The 21742-nt window shown below is 42.4% G+C and overlaps 1 protein-coding gene across 4 annotated transcripts in view; it reads left to right on the forward strand.

Moving 5' to 3' along the window:
- The window catches only part of CAB39L (calcium binding protein 39 like), a 59985-nt gene extending 38772 nt beyond the window's left edge, over positions 1-21213 (forward strand). For 3 of the 4 annotated variants that reach the window (XM_032099734.1, XM_032099736.1, XM_032099735.1), the window contains exons 4-9: positions 383-501; positions 6006-6174; positions 9657-9716; positions 11256-11321; positions 11981-12124; positions 19364-19704. In XM_032099734.1, coding sequence (XP_031955625.1) covers positions 383-501; positions 6006-6174; positions 9657-9716; positions 11256-11321; positions 11981-12124; positions 19364-19543 — 738 coding nt within the window. In that variant the 3' untranslated portion in view covers positions 19544-19704. Of the gene's footprint in view, positions 1-382; positions 502-6005; positions 6175-9656; positions 9717-11255; positions 11322-11980; positions 12125-19363 lie in introns of all 4 variants that reach the window. The other variant, XM_032099732.1, reaches the window with a different exon arrangement.
- The last annotated feature ends 529 nt before the right edge of the window (positions 21214-21742 follow it).

The following is a 21742-nucleotide window of genomic DNA, read 5'->3' on the forward strand; positions in this document are numbered from 1 at the left end:
TTGGAGGCTACAGGAGCAACAGCACGCACGGCAACAGCACGCTTGGCTCAGGGTAGTGGCTTGCTTTTATGGTGCTTTAGGGTTGCTATTTGAAATAGCCAGGGACTTGCTTGACAGTGTCAGAGGAATGCACACCTTCATTTAGGAAAAGAAAGGTGCAAAAGGGAATGGGGCAGTCAGGAGCCTTCAGAGCTGCCCAAAGGAGGAAGCCTTCTTGTGGCCTTGGAGAAACAGCAAATATGAGGTGGAGAGACTGTGTAGAAAAAAATAAAAGAGTGACTTGTTCTGTTTTCAATTTCAGTTGTACTTTAAATAGATATTATAGTAAATGGTCATTTGCTCATGTTTTTCTAAGCAAAGATATATTTTGCTTCTTTAACAGGGCAAAAAGGATGTTTCCCAGATATTCAACAACATCTTGAGAAGGCAAATTGGCACACGCAGCCCTACTGTGGAATACATTAGTGCCCATCCACATATCCTATTCATGCTTCTAAAAGGGTAGGTGCTTTAATTTGATTTTCATTAAAGAGCATTGCCTGGAACATGCTGGCATTGCAGTTGATCTACTTTCTCACTTTTAGTTTAAAAAAAAAGGATTTTCAGATTTTGTTCCAGATTTCTTACTTTATTTTTTTCATATTGACTTTTTTCCTATGGAACTCTATACTTTTTAATGATCAAATTATTTCATTTGGATGTTATTTCTTCACCAAACTTCATGTTGAAATAATTATGTGCTGGTTGTTTTTGACTGCTCCCCATGTCATGTGTACTTCAGTTCTCACCATAAACTCTTGTGTAGCATTGTTGGTGACTGCTGAGGTTCATTTAGGCCTTCTTGCATTGCAGGAGTGACCAACAGTGGTGTCTGTAAATAACTGGAGTCAAACTGGACCACTGTGTGGTAGAACAGAGAGAAGCAAAAACGCATTAAAAGAGTAGTTGTGCCTGTGGGACAGACTTCTCCAATGCTTGTGGCCACAAGTGAACTTCAACTTTAAATTAATTCTGTAATTAATGCTACAACATTCAGCATTAATTTTTTTTTTTTTTTTGTCTTTTTAACCTCAGGGAGTGAGTGCACAGCTCTAACCTGGTGGGTCCCAAGATAAAGTGGCCAGGGAGGGGGAGTAGACTCCTGTGTGGAGAGCAGATCACTTGTAGTTGCATTCAGGAGTGCACAAGTGTGGGCCTAAACCCCTTGTTTGTCCTCCTGTACCCTTGTACCCTCCTGTACCCTCCTGTACCCCTAAAGTCCTGTACCCTTGACTTTTGACAAAAGCACCTTCTGTTCAGTGAGCAGCTTTGGTTTACCAACCCTTGAAGTTTACTGTCTTCTGCTCAATTTTCTTTTGACTTTAGGATTTTGTTTATTTTTTTTCCTAAGGAAAGGAGAATATATGTCGCTGGATTAAATAATTGATGTGGGAATAAGTGCATTTATTAGCTGATCAGTATGGAACAATGTGAACTCTCATAGCAGTTGTATGGTCACACTGGTAACAGCCATTCAAAGCCATGATATAAGCCTTTTAAAATAATGGTTATTAAGAGAATGATTCTTTTAAAGTGTCTTTCTTGCTCTTGAGGTTGAAGAGTTGAGTTTTTACCATTTGCTCCATAGCCAGGAAAGTACTTAAGCACCATCTAAGGCTTGTGCATAACAAGTCTGCAGCCCCAAGGGTAAAATTCCCTTCAGCCAGCCTCCCCCCTCTCCCAGGGACAGACCCCAGCCGGGAGAAGTCTAAGCACAGGAGTCGTTTAAAATAGTTATTTCCTTCAGAAGTGACCACATTCCAGGACAGCTGAGTAAGGAAAAAGTAACCAAGAGAACTGAACAGTACCAGGGATTTCAAGAACAGTGAGCTTGTGATTGAGCATGGTGGCAAAGTTCTTGGTTGCTGGGACTAGAGGAGGTGGGGACCTGCTGCCTTCCTTGCAGGGCAGAGTTGTGGGAACCCTGGCAGGTGTCTGGGCTGAGCTGGGTCTTGCTCTTAGAAGTATAGTGATCTGTTGTGATTTAGCTTTAATTTTGAAACTCTTGACTTATTTTGTGTTACTAAATGCCAGCTTCTTCAGAAAGGAAACCTCTAAGGTAGTTAAATGCATTTTGATTTCATGTGTTCATTAAAATTCACCATTTATATATACCTCAAAATAGTAGTTTCAGGGCAGCGATGATAATTCTCTCCATCATTGTTACAAGCTCTTTTTAATTTCATATGTATATACAATCATTTTATTCCCTTTTCTCTGTCTTTGCTTTTTCAGTTTTTCACTCATTTTGATCTTGCACGTTGCGCATGTATCGCTACCATATGTCTGGGCTTTATTTAAAGATAAAAAATATTTTTGGATTATGTCCCAGATTTTCTTTGGCAACTGTAGCAACCAAGAATATTAAGATGGTAATGAAGCTTTTATGCATATATTCTTCTGACAGACATTTTACTGTAAATGACCTGAGTCAGTGGATGAATTTAAATGGCATCACTTAGATGCTTTTTTTGGAGAATCCTGCTGCATGCAGCAGCGTGTCTGTGGTCCTCAGGCTCCTTGTTCATGATGTCTTGACTAGCCCTCTGAAGCACTGCACTGGCTCAGAATTGCCATTTCTGGAATGTCTTGTTAAAAAGTAATTTGAATCCATCAGCAGAAGTCCAGAGTCAGTCCTGCCCAGCCCTGATGCTGCTATCTGAGCAGCTGCTGCAGAACAGCGTGATGATGTCAAATGTGATGGATGCCTCCCCTGCCTGTGTCCTGCTGAAACCGAAATCTGTGCCTGCAGCCAGGGCAGGGCCCTGCACACACAGCTTGCTGTGTGCCAACGGCATGGGGTGCGTGTGTGCAGTCAGCTGTGGGACTGGGAAACAAGCACTTCATGTTAGGCACCACCATGTGAAAATGTGACTTGAGGACATGTTTTCATATGTATTTAATGCTGAATTAATTATATTATTTATATAATGCAGATATAGATTCATATAATGCTATAGGAAATATAGGAACCCAAAATCTGCTTAAAGGAAAGTGGGTTTGGCTGACTTGTGCCATTCCATGTTTGTTACATGACATCATGACATTACCTGGAGAGAAAAATAAATCACCTCCACCATGACTGCAAAAGAAATGGCCGAGGACTACTGTGGCTGTTGTATTTCTATTGGATGGAAAATTTCCTCTCCCCCTGTCAGTCCCTCACAGTGAAAGGTTGCTTTTTTGCAGCTTAATATGAGCTCTGTTGGGTGGGAAGGATCTTCAATCAGAGCTCCCACCCAGTGTTTCCGGTCTCATACTCCAGTGGAACCGCCAGCTTGAGATAACAGTTCCTACCTTTTAGACTTCGTTTTAGTTGTTGCCTGCTTCCTTCCAGCTTCTCAGCTTCAGAAAACACACAGCACATAGTTCACTTTCTCTTTCTTTCATTTGTGTAAGTTATTTGACTTTGCTGCTGCATGAGGACTTGCTTTAGTAGCATCTTATTTTCTGTGTGCAGGCTTTGTGTATAGGATTTCAGATGAGTACACTGTTTTGCGTACATAGAGAACCAGTTGTATTTTGGCCAGTTTTTTTCTCTGGTGTCAGCCTATTGCATTAGCCCAGAAATAACTTTGGTCCTTTGTAATTTAAAATATTTTCCCTCCAGGACAGTGACTGTTGAGGACTTAGTTTACGGCACTTGCGCTGTTTCTCTCAAGTGACAAATTTAGAAGCTTCTTTGTGAATATATATCTATAAATCTATATCTCATGCCACATGCTATCTCCAACCTAGACACTGCCCCAGCCTGTGTTGTGATGACCTTTTCATGTCACAGTACAGTTAAAGCTTTAATGGTATATTGGCTGAGGTTGCAGAATTCCCCTTGAGTTTGTCTAAGGATAAACTCAGGCTATACAAGTAGTGCAAAATCAGATCAGAATATATCTGTTTAAGACCTTGTGTCTCCCAGGCTTGATGCCTTCCAAATGTCCTGCCTGTGCTCCTCACTTTGTACCATCTTCTGCACTAACCACGCAAGAATGATTCCCTTTACGCAGAGATGCATCTCTGCTCTCAGTCTTGCCTGTTGCAACATTCACAATAAGTGTTTTGAAATACTTCGAGTCCATTGTTTCATTTTCTAGTTCTCTCCAGTATTCACTGTGTGGGGGCTTCTGTAGGTTGTAAGTTCATCCAAACAGAGAAGAACTCAGTATATTTTTCTGTTGTAGAAATACATCAGCATAGAGCACTAATTGCTCATTAGAAGTGATTTTGAAACACATTTCTATCATTCCTGCCTGGTGGCTTTCCATGTAAGTGTGGGTGAAAAGGACATGCTACCTATGACTGGGCAGCCTGTAAACTTCTTCCAGGCATATTCCAGGAGCCAAACCCAACTTCTCTCGCTTATGTGAACAGCCAAAGCTCCATAACCCACTTCCAGATAATGGAGCATTTGACTAAGAATGATTCTGTTGATACTTAATGTTTTTAAAAGTTATTGTGGTGGAAACAATGTAATTTGCATTTATTCCAACCAAAATATTCATTAGCCAACTATTAAATATTTTCCTGGCTGCACTCCTAGGAGCAGCTCTGCCTCATTTTCCTTGAAAATTAGTGTTCCTGTTAATGGAGTTGATGCCTCTATGGGAAACATCAGCGAATTTCTGTTGTCTGAAGAGTTAGAAATTCAACTTTGCAAATGCTTCCCCAAACCAAAACAAATAGGAGCTTGAGTGCCTGCATTTCCCTGAGGGTGGGAAGCTTCATTTGCCTGTTTGGAATAGCAATTCATTTTTCATTAAGCCAACTATTGTTGACAGCAGGTTGAAGTATGCAGCTCTGGTATGCTCGCAGAACACTACTGTTCTTTTAAATTGCAAGCTGGTGGTAAATTTGAGGGCCCACTCACAGCACAGATGGCATTTTGTATTTTTCTTCTTTTTTTTTTTTTTTAATTTCTTTTGGCCTAGTGATAGGAATTAATTGTGCAAAGGAAAAATGATGCTGATAAGCTCTGGGTGATAATACACAGTTCTGATATAGTATAACCAGTTTATTGAAACAGAGAGTGCTTTCTGTCCCTTTGGACTTTACCACTTTCACATGATTTCTGGCAGACTGCTGGAAGAAGTTCATTTTAAGTCCTTCTTGACTGTTGGATTTAATCTTTTTTTTTTTTTTTTAATATGTTTCTAACAGTTTTGTTTCAGATTAATTTCAGCTTTAAAGAAATCAAGACTTTATAGAAATAGAGGATGATCTGAATTGCCTCCCCCCTCCCTCCTTTCCCTTCCAAGGGAGAGATGTGTGCTGGCTCCAGGCTATTGCAATGCATGTGCCATAACAGGATTGTAACTTGAGGAATGGGTACCTGTGTCCTGAGCACAGCCATAGCCTCTGCAGAAGAGGAATTGAGCAGAACTCCTCGTAAGTGGCAAGAAAAAAAAAAAGATTTTGCAGAGCTACAGAAAGCTTAATCCTGTGTAGACTGCCTGGAGAGACTCTTCCTGCCTTCCTCATTAATACTCTAGAGCAACATCCTCTAGAAGAGGAGTGGGAGGAGATGGGTGGTCATGAGGTGTTACAGTTTTCTTGGATAAACTGAGGAGCTCAGAATTAAATCTGAAAAGGGAGGTTATTCTGTTGTATGGGCTGTGCTTTCTCACAAATCCAAAAGGGTGAAGGAGCTCTGTTGACGTGTTGCACACTCCCCACGGTCTTTCCACAGAGAGGAGGTGTAGTGCAAATTTACACCGAAATGTGTTTTGGCTTGGGAAGAGAGAGGTTTGCAATGAAAAATTCTGTCAGCCTTACCTGTGTGTCTGCTCCTAAGCTTTGGGATGAGGTCCTGCAGTTGGGTACAGCATTGTGGCTGGGAGCTGCCATCCATGTGTGGTGTCCCCTCTGGCACATGCATTCCCTGTGCTACAAAGTTCCCTGTTGATAGAAAAGTGCCTGTTTATCTTTGTTCTTCTGTGTTTTGATGTTTTCTGTTTCTCTTCATTCTCCAGATATGAATCCCCAAATATTGCCTTACGTTGTGGAATTATGCTGAGAGAGTGTATCCGCCACGAACCCTTGGCCAAAATCATACTATTTTCAGAACAGTTCAGAGACTTTTTTAAATATGTGGAAATGTCAACATTTGATATTGCTTCTGATGCCTTTGCTACATTCAAGGTAAATTATTCAATACCTGCATCATAATTTGTGTCAAAAGCAGCACTCCATCAGAAGTCATCACTGAATGTTGTGTTGCTGGGTGGCTTTTTTATTGTTCAGTAAAGGATATAATTAACCCTTGGTCTGATTGTAGCAGGATTCACAACAGTGATCAAGTCTGCAAAGAATTTTTAGGGAAATGTAAATCTGTATTTAATTAACATTCTTCACTCTGATAACCCACGGTCTTCTATGCTACCATTTAAAACTCAAATTAATCATGTATTACATACAGTTCTTGTAAAATGCATAACCTTTTTCTCTCCCTACCTTCCCCCACGACAAACCTGCTGCCCATCATGACCACACCAGTAAATAGAAGGCATCATTTAAAACTAACATTTGAAATCACTGTAATTTTTGCTATTCCTTCTGAGCTCAGCAGTCAAGTTTAGATTAATGCCAAGCCTGCTCATTATTTTACAGTGTATTCATAGTCTTACTTGTGTGATCCATGGTTCAGTGTAAGGACTGTAGTGCTAAAAAGCTAAGTTGGTGGAAGCACTGCACGGGCTCTGTGTAGAGTTTGTGTTGTATTAAAAATGAGGTTGGGTGAAGCTGCCAAATTTCTTGGAGTTCGCATGTGACCATCATCGTTCCCACCAGGTGCTAGTATAGTCTTTGAGAAAAAAAAAAAAAAATTCGGTCCCTGAGGACTTCACATACAGGGAAGATTAACTTATTTCTGAAAAACAATTTAAGGAAGCTGAGGGAAAATCTTTTTAGTTAAAGACTCTTCTAAATATAGATGTAACTCCTTTTTTTCTTATATCACTGAGCTCCTTGCTGTCATAGAAACACATTGTTTATTCTTTCCTTTCACAGCTAATTAGAAACATGATTAGACAGACCTCAGGAGTAATTGTAAGGAATGTTAGAACTCAGCTCAGTGATTCAACATACACTGAAACCTGGCTTTTTAATGGTGTTTACTAACCTACTGAATGGGATAAAGATTTGCATAATGGAGATAACGTCGCATTCTTCAGTAATGACTTGAGCAGGATTAGCAATTCAAATCACCCCTTAATCAATTGCAGCATCTTACCCTTATTTTAAGTTTCGCTGTTGTGGTGTCCATTAGGTAAAGGTTATGAAATTCAAAGTAGCACAGAAACACAGACAAGGTAAAAAATGCAACATAACAGAGATATTTAAATCTTTTGTTTCTGGCATTTTACCCTGTGCTCAGAAGAATATTTGTCTCTGGTCAGAAAAACTGCTCCTGGACTCAGTTCCCAGCTTGACAGAACAGATTTGCGTCTTCTCCCCAGGTCCTGCTTTGAGCACGACAGCAGAGTGTGTTGGCGGTGATGGACAGTCTTCACCCCAGCCAGGAGGAAGGATGGGGACAGGGGTCAGTTAAGCTGTGGCAGGGACTGTAGGCTGCTACAACCCTCCCAAAAAAAGAGGGATTGATGTTGTTTGTAGATCTACAGCTGTAGAATATACTTCTGTCCCCTGTGAACTGAGTGTATTTTTAGCAGGATTTAAAAATAGAAGTCTACATCCTCACATGCACTGGAAAGAGTGGAGTATGAGGGCAGTTCATCGTCAGACAAAGGACAGAAATCGCCTTTTAAAATGCTTGGGGGAAATGTATTTAGTTTTAATTTTAGTTTTTTTGAAATTGCCTCTTAGCACCTGGTACATGGTCAGTTCTGGAAATAAACCAGCTGCTCATCTCATCTCATCTCATCTCCTGTTTGTCTGTTACCCTGAATAGCTGGAACAGCAAGAAGTGATGTGGAAGCAATTGAATCATGAAATATGGAGCTACCTCATTTCTAATACTGGAAAAATAAGTGCTGTGATTGCTTGCTGGCTGGATTACTGAACTCATGCTTTTGGTTCCGTTGCCCCCATGTTTGGTTTGTAGTTGCCACCAGGGTGTCTGGTTCAGAGCTGAAAGCCTCGGATAGTCTATGCACCAGAGCAGGGCTCAATTAAATATGCATTAAAGTCTGAGGATATTTATAGTAGGGAAGTACTGGAATTTTTTATGATCTGGAGATGTACTTCTTAATTAAAGTTACCCAGGTGCATTGCAGAGAGGAAACAGAGCTGTAAAAAATGCAGCAGAAAAGGGCTTGTATTTCAAGGTATAAGCTGGCTGTGGAGGCTGCAAGCAGCAGTTGGAACATGCTGGATGAATGCTGCTGCTCCACGCTTCCTCGTCATTTCCTATGAAAAACTCATTTTGGATTATATTTCATTTGTGCCCCCTGTTGAAGGATGTTGTACTTGCCTCTAAGTGCCCTGCATAAAAGCTCCTGAATCACGTGTTTCACTCAGCCTTTAAAACTGCTGTCACTGCAGTCCTGCTAAATGAAGGGATGTATTTAAAACAGGCACTGGATTTTGTAGCACTCTGCTTTCCTCTTATAATTGATGGTAAAAATAAATTAAAGGATTAGTATGTAAAGGATTTCTTTTATTTGTGAGGATGTGTCTGTGCATCTGCTTGAGTTCCTCATCAGCTTCAGTCTCTGCCTGGGTAGGGAAAGCATGAAAAAGATTATGAAAAGGAGCAGAAACTGATTAACTGAAAAATACCAACTTGAATGGACTTCATCAGGCATTTATTGTGATCAATGTTGTGTTTTAAAAGAAGCAGTAAGATAAAAATCATACTTAAATGCCTCACACTGGCCACTCCATTTCATAGCTATTCATCCAGTAAAAAGACTCAATTTCTTGTGGAGCTGAATATTTACATCTCTGTCGCTGAGCACCAGCATCCCCATTCTGTGGGAGAGGTTTTTTAAGTTTGAATTAGTTGGCCTTTTAGAATGGGAGGCAGCCTGTCCAGCTGTCTGAAAGGTCTGATACTGCTTTGTGTCAGAAAGCCAACCTTAGGCAGAAAAAGCTCTACAGAAGGGACTCATCCCACTTACCTGAGACCCTTTCCTGGGAAAGAAGTGGAGGTGGAGGGAGCCTGGATGGCTTAGCTTAGATTGGTGCCTAGGTTTCATTATTAAATAGTGAAATGTATATACAGTGCTTGAATTTGAGTATTCCTTGTCGTATTCTTGGAGGTGAGCAAGAGCAGTTCAGGCTTAGTGTCATTCCCAGCATGTAGATCACTTTTGGCTTGGAGACCATAGCTCATCCTCCATAAAGGATTAATTTACTTTATTCCATTTCCCCATCCCTGTTTAATGTGAGTACTGTGCACTAGGACCTGTCAATAACAAGAAAAGGTGGGAGGGAAACAGGAATAAAAAGAAAGAGTACTAGAATAGTTCTATATTGATTCTGTTAGCATTACATTAACTGAGTTCTCCCTGAAGTCCTACTAAAAACAAAATGAATGTAGTATTGTCTGTAGAAATCATGTTGTAAATGCTTCTGGTCAAAAGTGCTGAAAGACATTTGAGAATCAAGGGACGATCAAAGGAGCTTGCTCTCTCAGGTAACCTTTCTCTGTTCTTCCCCAGGACCTGTTAACACGACACAAATTGTTGGTGGCAGAATTTCTGGAACAAAATTATGATGTAGTAAGTATCAATGCTGAAAGACACTAAAAAAATCTATTTATGCTTGGCTGGAAAAAAATGCACAGGGGGTTTTTGATCCACATCAACTCTTCACACAGGGCTGCAAAACCAAACACTGCTTTGTACTGGAGCAGAATCCACGCCTGGCATGTGAAATGCAGGTACCCCCTCTGCACACACCTGCGACACAGAGCAAGGTTTCAGGAGAACTCATAGTTTAAAAGCAAGTTTTATTCCTTGCTGTGTGCATCGGATCTCCTCACGTGTGAATGGAACTGAAACTTCGCATGTAAACAGATCATGGGGGGAAATTTGTGCATAGTTTTAAACAGTTTTGTGTCACCCCAGTACTGATTGGCCATACTGGTGTTATTTATTGTACTTTGGGACAGAGAAGAAGAGTTACTGAAAAATGGTTTAGCATTACTGGAAGTTACATGTACCTAAATGAGGGACTGAGGTCTGAGTATTCCTATTATCTTCCTAAGGCGATTAGTCCCTTGGTTAGCTGCTGTTTTTCACTTTGATTTTTTGGCTCCATTTTGGACCAAATATGGGTCAGAAAAATTCCATTGGATTAAACTAAAATTGGACCGATACAGATCATGGAATTAGACTGTGGGTTATGTTTTCATGTTACCTGAGGTATTCTTTATTTCATTGCCAAAATGAAAAGACAAATTTCTTTCATTCTGGTTACCATGAAGGTAATAAAGAGCAGGCTTATTATTGCTGAGTCACAAATGCAGCTTAGCTGGAGCAAAACAAGTGTCTCTGCTAATCTTTTCTCTTAATACTGAAGCACTGCACTGGAACAGTCCCCATTCTACATTTATTTAACATTTAAAATTTTTAAGTATTAATTGCCTAAGCGAGGTTTGGGGTTTTTTTGGTGACTATTGGACGGCAGTGTTGATTTTTCCCGCTTGTTTGGTAGATGGTTTGAACATACTGCAGCCTTCTCTCTCAGTCTGCTTGACCACAAGGTTCCCTTGGACCATCCCTGCAAAATCCAGCACACACTTTGCTCCTAATGACCCTTGCTGGGCAAACAGCTTTAATGAGTGAGGGTGCTGAAGGCAGGCGAGGTGACACGTCACAAAAGGAGCATTTGGGATGCACCATCATCATTTTGGGGTGTTGTATTAAGTCACACAGCCAGGCACGACCACGATATGAGTGAGTGGATGTTATGTGCTGGACCCACGTGTCCTTGCAGCAGAGTCACCCTTCTGTAGGAGAAGGCTGTCCAGGCACTGGCTTACTTCTGTCCCAGTTGGCTCACACTGGCCCCTGTTCCATCCAGTCCATATGTGGTATTCTCCCTCTGCAGCACTTGGAAGAGGAGTGTTCCTGGGTGTTAATTCACTGCATGATAACCAACCAAGAGAAAAGGCCACAAGAGCTGGGCCTGGCATTGCAGTGAAGTGTTAGAGGGTGGCACTGCTGCAGCCTCTGCTGCTCCTCTGAGGTGAGAAGGACCAAGAGAAGGAAGGATGCACATGAATCTGATGCATTTGTGTTTTCTTGTTACTCTAGATCTTTGAGGATTATGAAAAACTCCTTCATTCTGAGAATTACGTAACAAAGAGACAATCTTTGAAGGTAAAATCTCTCAGCACTTTCCTCCTAAATTTGTACTCTGTGTTATGCAGAATATCAAGGTGCATGTATGGTGATGGAGCAGCCATTTTTCTATCAAAGGAAGAACTAAGGGCTTATGATGCTCTTCCTGAAATGCACAGGAGCTCACTGTGTCTTTTCTTTCCTGGACCTCTGGTGAAGCATTGGGCCATTTCTGTGGAACAAGCACTATCCCTTTTCCTCTGACCTCAGATCTATGCTTTGGTTCAGAACGTGGGTTACAATGAACTTGGGAGTAACATGGCAGTCTCTGGTGCACCAGGTGTGACATGGCCTGCACATGGAAGCAGAGGGGGGTGTGAATGTAACCCGGGAATGAAATGAAGGTATCTTTGTGGGACAGCTGTACTACACTTGCTTCTGTCCTAACTGCTCACACCAGCTCCCATTACACCCAGCCTATACACAGGATCCCTCTCTATAGTATTTAGAAGATGAGCATTATTGGGCATTAAGTAACCCACTGCACGATAAGAAGTCTAGTTCCTTTTATTTTTGTTTAAAGGTAGTGACATTGAAACCTCTTAAGCAAACATTGAAATAGGCTGCTGCTTTCTTTGTGTTCAAAAATGATGCGGTGAACTGAAAAAAAAAGTGTTTTTTTCTAATTGTGCTTAAAGCTTCTGGGTGAACTGATTCTGGACCGACACAACTTTGCCATCATGACGAAATACATCAGCAAACCAGAAAACCTGAAGCTGATGATGAACTTGCTGCGAGATAAAAGCCCCAACATTCAGTTTGAAGCATTCCATGTGTTCAAGGTGAGCCAGTATGAGTTGTAGAGGTGTCAGACTTTCTCTTCTCCTCCTAAAAGTGTCTTTCAAGCTGGATGAGAAGTCCAAAAAAGTAAGGCAAAGGTTGGGGTTTACAGTCACTTCTAGCATTTGAGAATGTCATAATTGAAAACCTTTCTATCACTCACCCTCTGATATCTGTTTGCCTGCCTTCAGGTAGAGACCTAAAGCAGCATTTTTTTGGTTTGAGCTGGCAGTAGTCAGTCAAGTAGCCATGAGCTACAGGTAACAAATTATACAACTTCTAGGTAGTATCCAGGGGACCTTCTCCCAACTCCTGGATCATTTTACCATGTGATTCTGGGTAAAGATAAAAAAAAAAGGTCTTAAAACTCTACATTAAGATTAAAAGTAGATGGTGCTGGTGCTGGGCATCAGGGCAAACACAAGTTGCTTCTAAAGGTATTGAAAAGGCTTGGTAAATCTGAGCTTGAAATGAGTTTAATCCTTCCATCATTTTGTGGTGACATTAATGCAGTGTTAAACAATTACCAGACCCAACCAATGTCCCTTTTTTCATGATGATTAATGTTAATAAGTTAGAAGTTTACCATTTTCTTATCAAAAGAGTTCTCTGCTCTGGGACAGAGAGTGAGTCAGATTGTTATGCAAAACTAACTCTTAATTTGGAATGAACATGTTAATTTCAAACTATAAATAGAGTTGTTAATGATTATCAGAAGAAGAATTTTGAGCCTCTAAGGATATCCCTTCCCTAAGTTGGCTAAGAAAAATACCAGATAACACCAAATGACTGTGGAAAGAGGTTACATCACCCTCCACAAATTCAGGGTGTTTCGTTGAGTTTTATACTTACGCCATTTCTGATTTGGAAAAAAAAACTTTCAGATCTTCAGTGTGGAGACTTAGAGAATGTGCAGCTTCTCCAAAAAGCTTTTAGTTTTCTAAAAGGAAAAAAAAAGCTTCAAGGAGGATTTAAAAAAAATTCCTTTTGTGAAATAAGCAGCTTGGTAAGCTGTTCCCTTGCTGACTTCCTCCAGTCAACTAAGCCACTGTGAGTAACTTGTACTCCTCCTCCTTATCTCCTCCTCCTTATCAGGAGGTGTGTGGCTCCAAGATAAGTGAGCAGTCTGGCTCCAGACACTTGCAGCCTTTGAGATGCCAATGGGGAGGAGGTATCAGAGAATTGGGCTTTCTTAGCCAGTCTGTGAATAAAAGCAAGATTTTTATTTATGAAAGAAGTGAGTTGCTGTTCCTGAATTCCTTGGGAATTGCTGATTTCACTTATTTTAGGAGGCATTCAAGAGGACTTGGAATAATGTGAAAGAATTCCAGTGTGCAACCATGGCACACATTGCTGTTCCCCCCATTCTGCCTTCCCATTCCTCCTTTCCAATATGTTGCATTCCTATTTCCAGTTAGAGTGGGGATATTGCAGGCTCATCCTTGCTTGACCACTTGCAGTTGCTGCCATGTGGACATAATGGTTGGACCTTGGAATGCCAGCAAAACAAACCATGAGCAGCAGTGGTGTTGTATCTCTTGAGTTCAAAGGGTCAAACTTTGTCCTCAGATACCTCCATAAAATTTTGTTGGTCTTTTCCAGTGGTACCAGTCAGCAGCATTTCAGCAGGGCCAAGGCATTCCCATGGCATTTCTCACACTGCCTCACACACACAGTGCCCACTGGGGGGGGGGGGGGAGCTGCAGACTCAGAGCAGAACCTGATCAGCTGGAAATTGCTCGTTCACAAGCACCAGCACGACACTATAGAGTAACTGTGGAGGTGCAGCAGCTCTCCTTTTAGGATCCTCCTAACTGAGGATCTGGGATCCCTGGATGTAGCAGCCTCCAGGTCCTCACCACGGGGTGGGTCATTACAGGGTATGTTACAGAAAATTACACTGTGAATGAGCTTTGTAGAGGCGGTCAGAGAAGCTCTTTTCCCTCTAATTTCACTTCTTAAATTGAGTTCTAACTTCTTGAGAACCACTGAAATCCTTAAGTATTTAAGGCTGTTTGTGCCTGTTCTGCAGTGTCCCTGTCTCCTGTTGCTGGGTTTGTGTCCCTCAGCCTGGTTCTCTTGTCAGCTGTAATAATTCCATGTTAATGTAACTGGGAGAGGAATCTTGTCCTCAGCTTCTAATCTCATCAATTTTAAACTGTGCCTGCATTTTTAAATTATGCTTGCAAAATACCTATGCAGTCCTGGATGAAATTACAGTAGGCTAACCACAGTGATTTGGAATCAAAGCTCTGCAGAGAAGTGGATACTTGCTGCTCTGTCTGAGCTGCCAAAAGATTTGGGTTTAAATTACCTGATTTAGATGTTTCACCAGTTAGACACAGTTGAAATGAAATGTTTTTGCTTTGTAAGCATCCAGATTCCAACACTCCCATGCCCCAGCTGACCCAAAAAAAAGGCTTATGACTCTTACTCCCTGAGGCAATTTCTAATTATTGCAGATTTGAAACTGTAAAATAGAGATTAAAGTGATGAGCACTTGTAGTGCAAACTTATTTTGCAGGAACATTTTGTGGTTGAAAATGCCAATATCCCCAAGATCTGAGAATATTTCATTCATCCAACCTACTGTGAGTGGAAAAATGAAGACAGAGTGCCCACTTGCAGTGCCTCTTTCCATTCTCCACTTAGGAGATGGTTGATCTTCCTCCTAACTCCAGCCCCTCCTCTTCCTTTTGCCTGAAAAAAATGGACTTTCCACCTTGCAGCACCATCCTAAAGGTCTGCAGCTGCTTTGTAAAACTGGATGTCCCAGACAACGGTATGCAAAAGGATTACCCAGTATTTAATCACGAGGAAAAGCTAACACACCTCACCCCTTCCCTCCTCCTTCATAAATAATCCAAGGGGATCAGTTAGAATTGTAGGCTTGAAGAGTCACTGGTTTTTCTCTGCAGTGATTTCAGTGGATAGATGTCAGTCCCGAGTGCACACATTCTGGGGATCAAATATTGGGAAGGGCTGTCCAGCTCCTGTGAGGGGTTTGTGATGTGTTTCATTAGTGGAGCCTACTTTGAGTTTGCCTGTCTGTAGCGGAGGCCGTATCTTTCAGATGTATGTGAACATGGTGCAGGTATTCCTTTGATCTCACATATTCACAAACAAAGGCTAGGAACAGCTCTCCTGGATTTCACTTAAACAATTTGCTGATTTTGAGGAAAACACCCTGTAGCAGTGAGCTGGGATTATGCAACTTTCTTGTTCTTAAGGACACATTTAGCAAGATACATTTTACAGTTTAAATCTAAAAATAGAATGGGTACACTGTGTTTTGTGACCTCAGTTTCATTTTTCCATTCTCTTTCATGCACATTACGAGCTACCTCCTGCAGCTTGCTCTGCAAATGGCCTCACATAATTTGACCATAGTGACAGTTAGCTCTTGGTATGAAGCTGAGGCTGTGTTTGTGGGGATGTGTCCTCTCTGTTTCTCAGCTGGATACTCTAAAGGGCAGGGATTATTATGTGAAGCATTGTGCTATAAGCAGCATGAACAGTGTGTGTTTTGTGTGCGCAGTGTCCTGACAGCAACACTGTGCATGACCCCAGGGTAAGTCTTAAAATACTCGGTCCAGGGCATCCAACCTCTGTAATCACTTTTGCTCTGCTGTTGTCCCAGAGGGTGGTAATGCCTGGCTATTAATTGCAAGGAAATAAGGTCAAATTCTCTAATTAAGTAATTTTGATGTTTGTTTGAAGAAATACATTAGGACTTTTAATGGAGAAGGTAGCAACAGTTGCAACAGTTTGGACAACTTTTGAAGCTTCAGAGTTGCTTTTCATTCCAGGCCTTTTGCAAACACTCATGAAATGGAGCTGTCTCTGTGTTGAGACAGCAATATTTAGAGTTAGAATTTTTATATGGGTACTGTCTTTATTTTGGGTCTCTTTCTCTCTCATCTATCTGAATTTGGTGCTCTAGAACATACATCCTTTGATAATAAAAACACAGGTTAAACAAAGTTCTCTGTGGTTTGATCCAACTTCGTTTTAGTTGAAAAGTTCCAGACAGCATTAATAATGTTTCTGGTTTTAGGGATTGATCTCCTTCTCTATGACAATACAGACTTCTGAATGAGGGGGACTCTTCCTAACATAAACTCTTGTGGTGGTCCTACTCCTGGGCTCTGTGAAACTGGTCAGTTGATACTGGCAGAACTGATTTTGTTTGCTTAGCCAAAGTATTGAATAACATTTCAGGAATTTTCTGGTCCTTGAATATTCTCCCTTTACGAGTCCCTGTTGACACTGAGCAAGACTGGCAGTTGAGATGGTCTTTGTTTGAATGTTCACTTTGCCAGTTTTGCAAGGGGAAGATTGTAATCTATAAATAATTGAGCAGGAAGATAAACAGGATGTGATGGCTTCTATTAAACTAAGTTCTTTGTTATTTGCTATGGTAATACCAGTGGTAGGACCAATATGAAATGCTATTTACTAGGTTTACCACCAACCTTCCAGTTCTGTTTGCAGAGCAGAGACCTTTTACAAGAAGAATCATTTAGATTTCTTCATTTTGAGAGTCATCCTTCAGACAAATATTAGGAAGGCCTAATATTCATTGAAGGAAGATGTTCAGCACTTCAAGGTCAGGCCTTTGATAGCTTCCATTTGCATTGTCATCAGATGATTTCTGAACATATGGGACCTGACTGTGTATTTAAAGGTTTCTTCTCCTTGTCACCAAGGGGGAACTGAACTGCAAAATAAAAATTTCTTAGGAAGATCTGTAAATCCCTGTCTGTAGGCTTATATTGTGCGTTTTCCCCAAGGCAGTTCATCCAGATGACTAGGGGCTTATCATAGTCCAAATCCTGGAAGTATCCAGCTTCCATCAGCATGATCACCTGCTGTAGGTCAGCACACAGAGAGCTGCTTCCTGGGGCTGCTCCAGCTGAGAGCATGAAGTGCTGCAGCCTCATCCAGAGCCAAACATCCTTCTGTTCCTGAATCTTGTGTGAGATCTCAAGATTCATGTTTCCTAGATAAAGCATAGACTGGAAAGCTGTAAAGTACCTTCAGTAGTGATTTACCTCCCCAAACCCTTTTTCTCCCAGCCTTAGGGGAACCAGTGCATCAACAACAGTGTATCAAAGTTATTTGCAAAGGAGGAGATGCTGCTCTCAGATGCAGCAGCTGTTGAGAGTCCCTCAAGTGTGGCGAGAGCTGTGAACTGGCCATCCTACCCACAGGCAGATGTGGCCCTGGTATGAGGCTGCCCTGTGAGTACGTTGGGCATCGTGCAGGAAAGTGGCTGCTCAGAGGGGATCCTTGGGAGTTAGTGCTGCACTTGGGAAGTTTTAGGTGGCAAGTGGGAATAAAAAGGAATTATTTAGGATGATAGCTCAGGGTAATTAGGGAAGGGCAAGGTGAAGGCTGGTGTGAATAGCTGGAGATAGTGTACTGTCACTGGGACCATGGCCTGGCCACTAGATCAAGGAAAACTGTAATACACTTGGGGAGTGTTCAGCCAGCATGGCAGAGATTGCAGCTCTTTCTGCAGAGCAGAGGGCAAAGTACCTTGTGGCAGGGACTCCTAGGAGCAGCCTGAGGAGAAGGGATCCAGAGGAGACAAAAGCATAGACAGAGATTAAGACTATTCTGGCATCAGGATGCCAAGGTTTAAGAGCAGATGCTTTGTCTCACCTTTGTGAAATAAAAAAGTACTTTTAGCTTCCTGTTTGGGCAGAAGTACTCAGTGGGGTGCTGTTGGTGTGTGTTGAACGTCACTCCTTCCACACGTTCCCCTGATGTGGCACTTTCCCCACCACTTGTATAACATCCTCTGATTTTGGAGCATGAAGCCTAATGGTGGGTCCAGTCTGAACCCTGCCCCGTGCTTTGCCAGGCGTTATCTTAGGGACAAGAGGCTGTAGCACGGCCCGCCAGGACAGAGTATGTGTGATCCTCATCAGGTAGCACAGCTCCACCCTGAGCAGCTGGATGTAGCCCAGGTTTTCCTGTGGGCACAACCTCAGTGGAGACAAAGGGACCTGCAGAAGACCCCCAGATCAGGAGCCAGCGGTGGTGCCTCCTGTGCTCGGCAGGACAACATGCCATTCTGTACTGTCAGCAGATGTTTGTTTTCATTCTGGTTTGGATAGGCTTGGAGGGAAACTGGACACTTTCCAGTTCTGTCCATCCTTAATTTCTTCTCATCGGGTAGAGAATAACTGGAGTTATTTCTGTCGTTGCACAAGCGCTCAGGCAGTGTTTGTTGACCAGCCATGGTAACCTCGGTGCGAGCCAGATGTGGGAGCTGCTCCCAGGGTGGCCAGGGTGCGCTGCACGTGTGTTCCTACCATGAGCGCTGTGCCTCCTCTGCCCCTCCTAGTCGACATCCCCAGAACCCCATCTCTGTGGCATCCCGAGGTCCCTGAAAAGAGCCTTTCACCACTGGCCTTTGCAACTAGCCTTAGGTTTGCACTTAACCCAGAGAAAATGTTAAAGAAACAGTGTTGTGGCATGAGGGGTCATGTTCAGAGCTGTAAAATGCAGCTTTAGTGATTACAGGAGGAAAAGTCAGAGCATGGGTAGATTTATCCTTAAAACCTACTATTGAAGAAGGCCAGTAAGCCCACACTGCTGGGCTGGCTGTGCCAGGTGAGTATCTGTGTCTCACGTCACCTTCCTGCACTGCCACTTTCCTCTGGTCAGCAAGGTCTGCAAAGGTGCTGGGCACACCACAACCCTCCTGCTCCTGCTGCTGTAAATTTCCATGCTCCCATGAATGGATTAGGCAGAGGGAAGTGAGGCCTCTGACATATTTTTCCAAACCAAAACAAAGCTGGCAAGTCTAATTTTAGGCCTGGTTTAATATGGCAATGATATTGATACTGACACAAAGCTTTTCCATTCTCCTGATAATTAATTTCTGTGTATTTGTCTTGCGGGTGGGAAGAGGCTGAGAATTGATAGCTCCCTCTCAACAGCTGGGTTTATAGTCAAAAGCTTTTATCAACAAAGAGCAAAATTAAAGGGAAGTGATACCACACATGGGCATAGTTTTGCTTCCAATTTGCTCTTGAACCAATATGTTTGAATTCCTCTCTCTCTCTGCCTTGGAAGGAGGCAAGTAGCAGTAGAGTATCGGCCTGCTACCCTTCAGCTGACTTGTTAGAAAGTAACTTATGGGGATGTTGTGACTGATGTTCCTCTGTCTCTCTCTGTGTCCCCACCCCCTTGCTGTCTCTCTGTGCTTGATTTTGTTTGCATGTTAGGTTTTTGTGGCCAGTCCAAACAAAACACAGCCTATTGTGGAGATCCTGTTGAAAAACCAACCCAAGCTAATTGAGTTTCTGAGCAATTTCCAGAAAGAAAGGACGGATGACGAACAATTCACTGATGAGAAGAACTACCTGATTAAGCAAATCCGAGACTTGAAAAAGCCAATGGCATGAAGAACACCTCTTGTTTTCCACTGTAGGCATTAATCTCAGTTGTTAAGTTCCTCTGTGTCCCTTAAACACCACAATAGTGCTTGAGAAGGCACAGCAAGTGCCTGGTTTTTATTTTGTCTTTGTTCCTAGATGTCAAGAGTATAGGGGTTTTACATGAGAACTAAAAAAACCAAAAATCTAGAATAATATATTATTTTTAATCAAGACTATAATTATTTATGTCAGTTTAGAATCTCTCTGTAATAGACGCTGGTTTGACAGATTTGTGCTCAAGAAGAATGAACTTCTTTGCTTAACTTTATCAGCAAACTCAAGCTCTGGCAAGTGCACAGAGCAGGTCTTCTGAGGACTGTGACATTGTTCCTTTGCACCTGTAGTTGTGACTTGGTTCTAGCGCTGCACACACACACAAGACTGTGAAAGAGTACATTGGTCTCTGGAGTTAGCTGCACTTATAGGTCAGGTTCTTTAGTCAAAACTACAGAAGATGAAAAAGCAGCAAAGGTCACATTTTTGCTTCATTTTGTGTTCTTTCATAATTTTCTCCCCCTCGATCAGAGGTTTTCTATTCAGTGCTAGGGAATAGATGGATATATCAGCCATCTGAGCTGTTTCTGCCTAACTCCCATTTCCCTGTATGTCATCTATCTTGTGCTAGAGCACAGGCTTTTCCTACCAGCTCCCAAGCAGTCCCATGAGGAGCAGCCCCACGTACATGGTGCTCACATGCCTCGTAATGGGAAAAGGCAAGGGCAACCCCCCTCCATCAAAGGCCGTGCTGTATTGCCGATAAAGTGATCCCACACCTATGGAAACTATCCATAGTCAAGAATATTGGCTGATAGCCAGAGCTACTTGGCTGAATTGTGACAAGGGCTGAGCCTCAGCACCGAGGAGGGTCCTCAGTGTCCTTCCATCTGAATTCCAGTCCTGGCTGTGCGAGCTGGGGCTGAGCTGAGTTCAGCAAGGGAATAATGAAAAAGCCTCAGCCAGATCTGCTGCATGGGTTGAGGTCCCTGAGCCTGCAGGTGCTGTCACAACTGAGAGCATTTACTGCATACCAAGGCTGGGAGGCCCCTGGGCAGCCCCAGGCACCAAAGGCCATCCGTAGTCTGGCATTTTCTGTCCTTGTTTATCCTGACATGAATTCAGGTTCTGTGTTACAGTTGTAGAAAAGGAGGTTGTTGCACCATTTATGTTGTAAGTTTAATAAGCTCTATGGTACAGACAGTGTTTTCCTTGTGTGTTTGAAGAGGTTTTGGGGTCTTTTGTTTTCTAACAGGAAAATGTTATTCTGATGCTTTGTTAGGAAGTGGAGTTTGAGAGCAGGGAGTGGAAATTTCTTGAATTTTTGTGGACAGCCTAAGTTCTGAGTTTTCCTATTTGCTGTAAGAAAGTTCTCTAGCTAAAACTCTAGCTAATGCTTCAGGTAATAGGTGACACTGAATTGTAAAAACAGAACAAACCCTTTTCTTTCATTGAACTGTTGTATATTGAGGTGACTGATACTTTAATTTATGTGCTTTAGAAAAGGGAAGAAACAGAACAGATTGTGGTCTCATGTTTTTTTCAGATGTCAGATACACACAACAAATGTACATCTTAGTTGCCTGGAATTTTAAAAAAATTATTTACAAGCTATTAAAGGCATGATTACTGATCACCCTTTATTTCTGTCTCTGGGGTTTATTTTCCTCTTGACATTCTGGATAGCCAGACTCCATACAGTGCTAAATTCCTTCTCTCCTTTGCCAACTGGTTTCAGCAGATGGAGAGGGATGAGCACTGCCTTTGGAGCTAATGCTCTCTGAAACATCACCTCTGCAGCCCTGGCAGCCCCAGCCCAGCTTAGACTGGCCATGAGCCTCACTCCCACCCCGCGGGTGGTGTTTGCTGGCAGTGGTCACTTGCAGGTCGATAACGGACCATCTCTGGAATCACAGTTCTCGGAGCCCGTCATTTAAGTCTGATCCTCTGAGATTTGGAGCTGAATCCGAAGGGTGCTTGGCTGTGCTCTGAGCTCCTGGGGTGCGGCTGGTCTCCAGGGCTGGATTAACACAGAGGCACATGTCCATTGCCTCAGCCTCTGGAGGCACATGAGAACACTGGGCTTCCAGCCTGTGCTACGAGAAAGTGTCTAATGGTGTGTTGCTGGGGAAGGCCTGCCCTTGACAAAGTGAGCGTGACCCACACAGAGGT

The sequence above is a fragment of the Corvus moneduloides genome, chromosome 2, assembly GCF_009650955.1.
Source record: "Corvus moneduloides isolate bCorMon1 chromosome 2, bCorMon1.pri, whole genome shotgun sequence".
Taxonomy (NCBI): Eukaryota; Metazoa; Chordata; class Aves; order Passeriformes; family Corvidae; genus Corvus; species Corvus moneduloides.